General features: G+C 38.6%; 1 protein-coding gene across 1 annotated transcript in view; it reads right to left on the reverse strand.

Moving 5' to 3' along the window:
- Window positions 1-12,271, reverse strand: part of mybpc2a (myosin binding protein Ca) — a 73,658-nt gene that overhangs the window by 8,871 nt on the left and 52,516 nt on the right. The window contains exons 13-23 of the mRNA XM_035951147.2: window positions 11,744-11,850; window positions 11,614-11,643; window positions 10,074-10,213; window positions 9,698-9,857; window positions 8,402-8,506; window positions 8,039-8,227; window positions 7,764-7,898; window positions 6,802-6,969; window positions 5,540-5,628; window positions 1,855-2,050; window positions 693-832 (exon numbers count right to left, since the gene is read on the reverse strand). Of these exons, the coding sequence (XP_035807040.2) occupies window positions 693-832; window positions 1,855-2,050; window positions 5,540-5,628; window positions 6,802-6,969; window positions 7,764-7,898; window positions 8,039-8,227; window positions 8,402-8,506; window positions 9,698-9,857; window positions 10,074-10,213; window positions 11,614-11,643; window positions 11,744-11,850 (1,459 nt within the window). The remainder of the gene's footprint in view (window positions 1-692; window positions 833-1,854; window positions 2,051-5,539; window positions 5,629-6,801; window positions 6,970-7,763; window positions 7,899-8,038; window positions 8,228-8,401; window positions 8,507-9,697; window positions 9,858-10,073; window positions 10,214-11,613; window positions 11,644-11,743; window positions 11,851-12,271) is intronic.

Raw genomic sequence — 12,271 nt, forward strand, 5'->3', positions numbered from 1 at the left:
AATCTCTGCCAGCTGATGGTCATATTGTTGTAGAATAAATTCTGAGTGATGCTTACTTACTTTGTTTGTAAAAACAGTGACTGCTGAAAAGTAATTAAAGCACTTGGAAAATCAGTTTCACATTTTAAGTATGTCTTTATGATAGTAAATATCTACAACTCAATAGGCAGCAGTCATAGTTTGAATGAAAAAACAAAATCTTTCATTAAATAGTTGTGTTCTGTGTTCCACATTTTCATTATATCATTGTATTGTTTCATTTACTGTTTTTATTGAGATATATATTGAGCAGAGCTTTTACGTGTACTGGTCCGGCCCTTAACAACTGTCAAAGTTTCTCATGTGGCCCCATATGAAAATTAATTGTCCACCCCTGCTCTAAACTGACTTTACTTGACAGCCCCTAGCACCATATTAAAAAAAAAGAAGGAAATATTTGGAAAATTTTATGGTTTTGCACAGTATTATATGGTTATTTTTCATTAAACTGGTACATTCAGTCTATTATTGTAATTTTCTTTATATTTTAAAAAAATGTAGGGAAAAAATGTGTGAAGTAAAATGGAAAAAATGTGTAAAATTACATATTCTTTTATTCAAACCTTATTAAAAATGTAATTTTATTGCTCACAGAGTTGTATACCTCTAATACGAAAACCTCCTCCGCCACCTGTACTCTCCTCGGTACACACCTTAGTCTTCCTGTCGGCCTTCTGGATGGTGTAGCCAATGATGTCACAGTTGCCGTCGTCTTTGGGGGGCTTCCACTCCAGAGCAGCGTTGAAGCCCCAGACGTCGGTGACAATCACAGCGATGGGAGGACCCGGCTTCTCTGGTGGGATTGACAGAGTTGGAGGGTTTTGTGTGAAATTATTAACGAGACAGGTTTGGTAGACTTTACAGCGCAAGTGTAGCGGAAAAAGGGGGGTTTCCATGCATAGCCGGTTGAGATAACTCTCCTCTCTGACTAGATATAAATGCAGGCAGGAGGCTTTTAGAGGAAGAGAGAGAGGAAGGTACAAACAGATCTGGAGCAGGGAAGTCCCACAGAGAGAAAGAAATCAACCCTCGCAGCAGCAGAGATTTGACAGATTAGACAGATTAGAAAGATTGACAGATTAGTAGAGCAAAAGACAAAGGATCAAGGAAAAGGCGGTGATAGCTGCATACATTACTAGACAAACTGTTGGCACAGAACTGACAAAGAAATAGTATGCTTTGCCTGCCTGGATTACAGAGCAGAAGAATGCAGCGCGTTCATCATCGATCCTTCTGTGTGGCCTGAACTAAACACAGCGCAGCGCAGGAGCTCTGTACAACACAGTGATGTATTTGTCATTAATCTTGCTGCTTTCCTCCGTGGAGTTCAGCACCGCTTCCCCCTCAATCCTTCCTGTGACAGATCAGCTGAGGGAGGGAGGCCGGCGATCTGAGCCCCTCATTAGCTCAACCTTCTCAGCAGAGGAAGTGACAGAGTAGCCCCGAAAATCCAAACCTAATCCGAGTCCGCGCACAAATAATTCCCCGCCAAATAATCCACCCAGAACCCTGACCCAAGGAGGCGTAAGCTGAGGAATGAGCTGGCGGCCGCAGTGGCAGTGCAGGAGCCAGGATTATGTGAGCAGGAGGAATGAGCACTTTGATGATTTCCTGCTTTGAGTCACAGATCCCTCCAAGGATGAAATGAGGAATTATCATCAAATTTAAAAAAAAAAAAAAAAAAAAAAAAAAACTCTTGACAGGTCACGGATTGGAGCTCAAGCCATCATCCCCTCCTGCAAACAGGTTATTAACGGTGCACCTTGTGAAGTTGTGTTCTGATCTTAATGAGGGAACGAGCAGGTGAGGACTGACCTACAACCTGGATGAAGATGTCGGCGCTGTCGGACACGTTCTCGATTTGGACGGACAGCGTGTACTTCCCGGAGTGGGTTCTCTCAGCGGAGCGGATGAAGAGGATGGTGTCCACCTCGCTGGTACGAGTTCCCACCGTTTTGTCCTCCAGGAGTACGCCGTCTTTGAACCAGGTCACAACAGGGCGAGGCTTACCCTGCAGTCAGATGGAAGGGAACATCAATATTTCTACATAATTAACAACACCGTAGGTTCTCAGCCTTAATATGCCTTACAGTCAGGTAAAGCAGTATTTCACGTAACTTCTGCAGGGTTTAATCCCTAATTTTTAAATTACTTGGGAAAAATCACACCATAAATGACACTGGACTCTCTTAAGATTAGGAGATCCTTCAAGGAACACTGCTTGCTTGGAAGGTTCCCCAAAGAACCTTTAACAGCTCCTTTTAAAAAGAAGGTTCGAAAGAAATCCCTTCTATAGAGTTATGTGCCTAAAACACCCTTTAAACCTGCATAAATTGTATTTCTGATTTTATTTGTTGCTTTATTGTAATTGTTTACAATGCAAACCCAACAGAAAAGTCATTTGGAAAGTTACTTAAAGTATCTCACAGATCTTATGCAATGTTTCACTGTTAAATTACACAGTATTTTTAACTGTATTTAAATATTGCAAAAAAAAATTATATTACAGATATTTGAAATTATTTGAAAGAGATTTTTTTAGCCTGTTATTTAACAGATTTTCTCTGTTTTGTTAAAATACAGATAATATGCCTAAAATCACAGTATGTATGACGGTATATAAACAAACACAGACCAAAACTATACATTATGTCCACATCAAAAAATTGTATTTTTACTATAAATGGTTATCTGTGTTGTTTTGAAGTATTTACTGTAAAATTACACTTTTTGCATTTAAATCATAAAAAAGAAAAATTATACATGTTAAGATTTGAAAAATGGAGAACTTTTTTTTACCTCTTATTTTTGTAGTTTCACACATTCAAGTTTTTTTTCATCACTAACAACTGAGAAACATGCTGAGGAATCATTTTATTTTATAGTGTTTTTTTCATAAAGTTATAGCGCTTTCATATTGGATGCTGAAGATATTTTTCAAGATTTAGAGACAGATTTTGCTTGTTTGAGCAAATCAAGATAATTCTTGACAATATTGCCAAAGTCCTTATTAGCTTAAACGTAAGAGAAGCTCTTCTACGTGTAAGAATGTCTTGACCTCAATATGTAAACTTGTCAGGTTCCTTTTGTCGCTGGACTTTTTAGATTGCATGCTCAGGATCCTATTTGTTTCCAATTGTTTTGTTTTTTTGGGCAAATTTTCTGATTAGGGTCCGAGCACTAAAGGTGCAAAGACCCTATTGAAACCACATTGTGAATTATTTTCACTATTTTTAAAACTCAAATTTGGTGTCTATAAATACTCGAAAATGTGTTAAACTCTGCACACACATCAGGACTGGCGAATAATTTTATATTTTAGGGGAACTGCACATATGTGAGCCAAAATGGCTCAATAGAGCCACCTGGAAAATTTGTAACATCTACTACGGGTAGCACGTTTCACCTACAGCTACCAAATTTGATAGGCATATGCAGCACACCAGGCTAAATGAAAAAGTCAACAGCACCCATATCCTGAACCTAACAGGAAGTCCGCCATTTTGAATTGACTGTTTGAAATCTGATGATTTCTGTTCATTTTCAAGAGCTATAAACTCATACAGGGTAACTCCAAGAGACCTCAAATTTGGACAGTATATACACCAGGCAATAGTGATGACAAAGTTATCAAAATATTTTGTAAAAGTCTGAGGGCATGGCCATGGCGGTCTCCAGAATTTTGATCCTTCGCCATGAAACATCAATTGCTGTCTAACTACCCTCTGCATGCCCAAATCAAACTCAAACTTTACGTTTGATCAGAGTCCTTGATCACATCCATATGCCAAAATACATTCACAGCATGTGCCGTAGCGCCCCCTGTAGCATTTTAATAAATAGTCCCCACAGCTATGTCTATGAAATTTGGTCAGCATATGTAGCTCGTTAGGGTGAACAAAAAAGTCTCTTGGACCCATACTCTAAACCCAACAGGAAGTCCGCCATTTTTAACTAAGTGTCAGATTTTTGGTGTTTTTGGTCATTTTCAGTGGTTAATTCCTCACACGGGGTAACTCCAAAAGACCTCGAATTTGGACAGTATATACACCACGCCTTCAGGATAAAAGTGGAAGTGAAGTGAAGTACTATTTTTGGCTAGTTTCCCAGATTCATGTTTTTTATTCTTTCATCCTCTTTACACTGACTCCCAGTTATTTCTGCCTTTTTATACTGGCTTCCAGTGTGTTTTACCTTTGACAAACTGGTTCCTGGTATGTTATATCCCCTTTCTCTTGGCTAGCAATATTTTTCAGCCTATTTAATCTGACTCCCAGTATGTTTCAGTCTCTCTACACTGGCTTCAATATATTTTGTTCCCTTTTTTTAAACACCAATTTAAGCTTTAGTATTTTTCTAAGACTTGTCTGTGTCATTTTGGCTTCTTAAAAAGCACACTGTATCTCTGAAAATGCTGTATGTTCCACGTACCACATCTACAAACTTTGTGACATAATGCCTGAAACTGGTCAGCTGCATCTCGACACCTTCACTTTTGTGTCACACGCTGACGTCCACCACACCTCAATGTGCACCACATCCCGACGTGCATGTATGCGAGGACCCGTTCAATGCGTTTTGCAGCTTTAATTTGACATTTGTTTTATTATAAAACACTCTGTAACTATATTTTGAAAGATGCTATACAAATGAAGGGTATTTTTTATTCATATTATTAATTTTTCGAGGAGTTTATGAAATAACAGAGCAATTTTCTGCAAGTTAACTTGGCCTTAAAGAACCTGTGAATTATTTTAGGGCATTCTAGTGGAGTAGAAGATGTCTTAACTCTAGTTTCACCTCATATTTCATCAGCGTGACAACAGGAACACACTCTGTCCAGCTTTGGGATGAGATGACAGAACAGTGGGTTCTCTTCTGTGCTCCCAGGAGAACATCATGTTGCCACGTTCTCTGTCTCAGAACAGCCTTTTCATCCGCTTCCTCAAAAGGAGGCAGAGCTCTGGCTCACCTTCTTCTTCTGGTTTATTTTTATTCTCAACAATGGCCTCCCCTTTGCTACTCACGGTTAGCTTCTTTTTACCAGAGCTGTGATTTGCAAGTTGCTGTCAAATGCTGTAATGCTCCCTGTGGCCTTTGAACTCTCGCTGTTACTAGCAATGTTTACAGATTTGATTATCATTTTAAAAAATGAAAAAATGTCAGATTGCATCCACAGGAGAATCTCAGCATTAAGTTTGTGAATTAAAACGGGCTTTCTATTGCTGTACATATTACAAGTGTAGCTTCTTTCAACCCATCATTTAGGCCTCTATTCATGACTTTTGTCTGTCCATTTTTCAAAAGAACCAAACTTAAAAATGACTTTTAAATGCTGAAGGAGTTATTTTGTATGAAGTGAATGTAAAAAGCAACTTGGTAATCTTTAGTCAATCTTCAGAATTTATTTTGCTCTATTAATGCAAATCTAGTGTCCAAAATGAAAACTTTTCATGCAAATAATAATTTTTTTCTGTAAAACAGCCAGACTTGGACTAACCTGGAAAGGGATGACCAAGTTCACCTTCTCGCCCACCAGTGTGATGAGTTTGGTTCTCAGATTTCGAGGCAGGCGGATCTTTGGATTTTCTGGTTGGTGGACACAATAGAGGAGGAAAAGATAATTCGCTGGTGAAAGAGTGGGCGATGTGGAGGAGTAGAAATATATTTGATGCACAGCATGTGAACCCTTTACATTCATGTGCGCTTCAGATATAAATTATGTAGATATGAAAATACACTGTGGAATTATTCCGTCTTTGACACGATATGTGGGTTAGAAATAATCCATGAGGTTTATAGTAATTTTAGAACAGCTAAGACACAAAAGTAAGCTTTATAATTAGATGCTTTTTTAAGCAGGACTGTTTCTGAATGGTTGCTGAACCAAAGCTGGCTTCTGTTGAACAGATGTGGCTTTATTTATAAAATATATTTTTACACCATCTTCCAAAAAGAGTTGTACGCTATTAAAAATAAGTGTTTTTAAAAAATTGCTTTATATAAAAAAATTATTCAATAGGTTATCATTGTTCAGTTAAAATATTGATAATCTCTGCTAAAATGACAGAAAAACTTAATCAAGGATAACTGTAAAATTATTTTTACAGATATTTACTATTATTTGAAAGAAAAATTCTGTATATGAAGTTTTGAAAAATGGTGAATGCATTTCAAACCTGATTTTCTATGTTCTGTCAAATTACAGATCACCAGTAAAATCTGAGAAAATAAGTAAAAAGTTTTTAAAAAGTATTAATATATATCTTGACTGTAAAAAAAAAAAAAAAAAAAAAAACTACACATAATGTCCACATTAAAAATTTGTATTTTTGTAAAATGTGATTTGTTCTTTTACAATTAGTATTTTTTTTAAAGTGAATTTAAATCATCAAAAAGTATTCACTTTACAATTATGGTAAATTACAGATAACATCAAATAATATTCCTGGTAAAAATATTAATTTACATGTTTACCAAAAAAAAAAAAAAAAAAAAAAGGCTAAACCTCTAACTAATGTCCACATAAAAAAAATCTGTATTTTCCAAAAGCTAATTTGTTCTTTTAGAATGTGCCACTGTAAAATTATACAATTTTAAAATTTACTATTTCACTGTATTTAAATCAGCTAAAATGCTTTATTTTACAGATATTTGTAATATTTTCACAGTTTTTACAGTTTGTAAGTGTTGCACAATTTTGAACATAATTTTTCACAGTTTTGCTATTTTTTACGTGGACGGTTAAAGCTTGTGTCTGACCCATGATCTCTCTGATGGTGACGCCCTGGGTGAGGGTGGCAGGAGGGCTTCGTCCAGCAATGTTGACAGCGATCACTCTGAACAGCATCTTCTCTCCCACTGGGAGATCTTTCACCCGGTACTGTGTCTTGTCCACCAGTTTCTCATTGGCCTGGACCCACTGGTCACCTAAGGAACAGAGGAAGAGGAGGAGCGAGAGAAGAACCGATCAGAGAACCAGGAACCATCCAAAGATCTCAAGGTAAAGCTGAGAATGTACATATTATGCCTGACTCACAATGGACCTGTATGATCAGTGACTTTAATGAGTTGTGACATGTTTTTTTCTTATTTATGATACTGTCATGCTCTTTTAACCTTGACATTAATCTCATTTATATTGTTGTATGATGTGGATGTATCTTCCGACAACTTGCTCTTCTTTATACCATTTGTCAGCCATGATGCATTTATTTTATTGATCAAGTATGTTTTATTTTCTCTTAGTCTCATCCTGCAGTTCACCTAAAAGTCTCAGAATTTTTGTCTTGTGACTGTTAACTGCAGCTGAGTCTGTCCTGGCTTCTTGGCTCCGCTAAGGAACACCAAATATTTTGTCTTTTGCAGAATCTAATGCAAATAGTATGTTTTTGGAGATTTTTTAAATGAGATGTAAAATACGGTGTGTTTCTTTAGAGAAATATCACAATTTCAGCTGAGATATGGTTGCTTTTCCTAACAGAACCACATTTCACATGTTCAAGGACCATGAGAAAGTTCAAAATGTGATGATTCTTATGGTTATTACAGTTTCTTGTTATGATTAATGATGTAATATTGACAATTTTTATAAAGAAAACCTGCCTTTCCATGTTTTCTGGTGGGTTTCGGGGTTAAGAGGGTTAATTGGTACCTTTAGGTCCAACTTACAGCCCCAGTATACTGCCTTAATGTAAAGTAATATCCATTTTGCAGATATTTACTTCCTTCTTTGCAGTACTCGATGATGTAGCCATCGATGCCGCCTGCTCCGATTTTCTCTGGAGGACGCCACTTGAGTGCACAGGTAGTGTCTGTCACATCATCCACGGTGAGACGAGTGGGCTCGCCGGTGGGGGCTGAGAGAGACAAGAGCTAATTAATACGTTAATACCTGGTGTAAATGGGATGGGAAGGTAGGTTAAGCTGCCTCAAAATGAGCATTGTGTGAAAAGCCTCCGTTAATTAACCATTCTGCTAATGACAAATGGCAACGCACCAATGGGCATGAAGGGCTTTGAGTTCGAGCTGGGCTGAGAGATGCCAATGCCGTTGACTGCAAACACTCTCATTTCATAAAGGACACCTTCAATCATCTTCTTAGCCTCATAGGTGGTAGACTCATAAACATCAAAGTTGAGCTTGGTCCATCTGGCCGAGCCAACCTTCTTCCTCTCCATCAGGTATCCTGGAGGACGCAAAACAGACATACGGCGAAGTCATTAAAAATGGCCGAGTATTCTTTGGAAAACAGTTCAGAAACATAGCGGTGTGATAAACAGAGTGGATTCTAAACTGCTGTTCCCTCCTGGGAGCCAGACATCAGATGTGAACATTAGATGCTGCAATGTTTCAGCGGTACCTTTAATGGGAACTCCGCCGTCGTACGGAGGCGGGTCCCATGTGACCGTGGCAGAGTCCTCGCCAACCGATGTGCATTTGACATTCTCAGGAGGGTTGGGCACATCTGGAGAGGCAGGTTACAGTTGGAAATGGAAAGTGAGGAAAGATGAAACGGAGACAGAAATGAGAGCAGACATGGGCCTGAGAGGAGGTGTTTCTGAGGCTGTACAGTATGGAAAGAAACACACAGATGTGACTGGATTAGAGCCTCTTTCCTTTGACCCTTTATTAAATGAGTTGGAATTTTATTTGTCTTTCATGAATGCTGTAGTTAAAAAGACTCATCAGCAGTGATTATAACAAATCATGTTTCTATTGCTCTACTACCAACTGTGTCACAAAGCACACATCCGTTTTTCAAAGCATTCTGTGGTGCTTTATGAATTCAAATATGTTTTACAACTTTTCAACAAATGGCTGCTATTGATTTCACTACTATCTTGAAAACTAGTACAGTGAATATATTTCCATCTGATTAAAATGTTGTCAAAATTGCTTTTGTTTTTGACGTTGAATGTGTTTTAAATTGTTCCAGCAATTATCTCTGAAAATCGAACTTGGAGTAGAGGCTTGAAACTTATAAATTAATATTATTAAGGTTACGTTCTCATGATTACATGCTAATCCTCATTTTTACTTGCAGCAATACACAACAATAGCATAACTAGTAGGTTACAGATTGCATACCTGTCTTAAAAGTCACTACAGTATGTTTAAATCTGCAAGCTGGAGTGGCTACAGCATGCAACTGGTATGGACTTAAGATTCAGATACAGTTTTTTAAGCATGGCACATGTTGTTATGAAAATATATCTTATAGGAAAGACTTGAAACATATGAATGATTATGATGAAAGTTGCTGCATGTCACTGCACTTACAGCATGTTTAAACAAGATATGATAAGACTGAACTTTATCAACATCGAAGGAAATTCGTGTGCTGTATGTTGCTCAAAAATGACGTGTCAGGACAATAAATCAATGTGACACAAGTATGATACTTTGCTGAAAACAATGTGTAAGCTAAAATACGAGTGGCACAGACAGGTCAGAAGTAATACCTACAATGATACTGAAATAAATCTGCAAATTGTACTGGTATGGTATTAAAATTCTGCATCATTTTCACTCATTGTGAGTCACTATCTTCTGACTACCACACAGTCTCAGTTCAAGGTCCTATAGTTCTCAGCCAGCCAGAAAACACAGAGAACAGAAAGGAGTAAAATGAAAGAAGTGAGAGAAAGGCACTGACCCACAATTTTGACAATGAGGCTGGCCTTGTCCTCGCCGGCTGGGTTCGTCACGGTGATGTTGTAGAGGCCCTCGTCCTGTTTCTCCGCTCCCTCGATCACGAAGCTGCTCAGGGTCTTCCTGGTCTCCACGCGGACCCGTCCCTCGGCCTCGGCCACCACCTACCACCCAGGGCAGAACAAAGAGGCTGCTGAGGAGGATGGCATGACGACAGCTGCACAATGACAGGTGATTCAACCTTCCCACTCTAGCTCATTCTTCCTTTTGTGCCGCTCGCTGACTAACGGCTGGACGCTCCGACTGACGTAGAAAGAATCTGACGTATGTTTAGGTGTATGTTAAGATGAATGCTGATAATCTGGTGTGTTTCTTCTCACGCTGTCTCCTTTCATCCAGCACACAGTGGGCACCGGCTCTCCTGTGATCTCAACGTCGAAGCGAAGTTTGTTTCCAGCCACCACGATGATGGTGTTCTTGTTGCCCGTGCCGCTGGTGTCCAGGTGGATTTTGGGAGGATCTTTGGGAGACGGGAAGAAAAAGATCTGGCTGATATGATCATCTTTGCTGTTTGAATATTTTTGGACTCATATGCTTTTGCATTCGGAGCAGCATTTTAGTCGATTTTGTTTTTCTATCTCAACCTTTGACCACTTCAGATCGATATATTTTTTTATCTTTTCAGAGGTGCTGCATGTCAGGAGCAGACCTCTCAGTTTTGAGGAGGAAGCAGTTCAAAGGGCAACTTAACAGCAGCAAAAAATCAATCTGTTGCTGACTTCTAGTGATTTAAGTTCACATCTTGTAGCAGCGTCTCCGTACACTGTGACATTATTATAGAATTACAAGTTGACCAAAGCACACTAGAGACACACCCTCAGTGATGTTGGGTGTGGTCTGAGCTTAAAACTAAGCTTAAACATAAAAAGTACAACGCAGTTTTTCAGCCTGGTTTTGGATCGCCCCGTTGTTTTCACCTGTCTTGTCTCCCCAATCAGTTTTAAATAGTCTTAGTCAGTTCTTCTTGTCGCTTTCCCTCCAGGTTTGCTCCCTCATGTTCTCCGGTCTTCTCCCTATTCCTCTAGCTTGTGTTTTTGGAGTTTTGGATTTCATTTTCTTTGGATTATCTTCTCTTTTTTTGGATGTGTTTTTAACTGGATCCACAGCCGCTTTCATTCATTCAGCTATTCCACCTCAGGTAGTTTCTTTATTAAAGTTTTTTGCATTTGAATCTTTTCCTGACAAATCCTGACAGTTTTAAAGACCCCCTCCAGTGAAAATAATTTCTTTTTTTTACCTTGTTAAGAAGCCCATATGATGATTTTTATATCCTACAAGACACACCATGTGTGAAATTAGCAGTCAACATCATTACTATATTATACCATATTTTAACAGTATTTTTATTCAAAAAAGTTTACATTTTTCTTGAAAAAAAAGCAAATTTTGTGATTCTTTAAAGTTTTAAGTTTTTAATGTTATTGTACATAAGACATGCAAATTGTGTTTTTTGTGTTTGAGCCGAGTTGCAGGTGAGCTGGCGTGCACGAGCTGCAGCAAACGGGGAGGGGTGAATGCATTGATCTGCATAGCTTCAACGAAGTAGTGAAGGTGAGTAGAGTTACAGCTAAGTCATTTTAAGGCATAAAGGAAATATTTTCATGTACAAAACTTGTAATCATGTAACTTTGATACACAGAGATGAATTTTTAGGGATCAAAGAGTGACTCTAACACATAAAACTAACTTTTTATTATCCCAGGTAGCAGATACTGTAACTTTCACCATATTGGCATTAGATGTCCAGCAGATATCCAGTTTTAGACTAATACAATATGCCAGCACATTCACATAGATTTAAGATTTACTGTAATGCAATACAATGAATGAAAGTCTATTTTCTTAAAAAGCAACACTTACCTTGGTGAGGTACATAATCAATCTTGATTTCTGAGGAGAAAAAAATACAAATCAGCCTTAATAAAAATGTCAACGTGCTTAGTTTGTGCTTATAAAAGGCTTTGTGTATTGGTTTGAGTGTCGCTCTCACCCAGGAAGTTGAGTTTTGCAGAGAGAGAAAGTGCGTAGCCATCAGGGACGAAGGTGTAATCTCCAGCATCTGAAGGCTTCACGTCATCAATCGTAAGCTTGTGGGTCCTGAGGATGTGTAACCAGATGTTACCAAGGAGACAACACTCGCTATGACCCGCAATTATGCAAAGGACAGTTGCCCTAGCAACATTCTCCATGAGGCTATATGGCAGAGTGAGAAACATACTAAATGACTTTCACCTTGTGTGACCGCTGTCGCCTTGGCATATCTCCTGCCATAGGCCGCTCTGATGGAGGATTACTGAGAGAAACCCCAGACCCTCGGGCTGTGTACGCTGCATGTTAGTGTGTTTAGAGGTTAGAGCTTTACAGGCTGCAGCCTAGCCTAAAAATGGGTCAAACGACTGAGAAAACCCATGTGGCAGACGGTGTTTGTTGTCATAGCTGTGCGATTTCGTGAGCTTGTGTTTGAACGTGTGCAACCGAACATGAAGACTGCAGCTTTCTCACATTAAAGCATGAACCC

This window comes from Amphiprion ocellaris, chromosome 19 (genome assembly GCF_022539595.1).
Source record: "Amphiprion ocellaris isolate individual 3 ecotype Okinawa chromosome 19, ASM2253959v1, whole genome shotgun sequence".
Classification (NCBI taxonomy): domain Eukaryota; kingdom Metazoa; phylum Chordata; class Actinopteri; family Pomacentridae; genus Amphiprion; species Amphiprion ocellaris.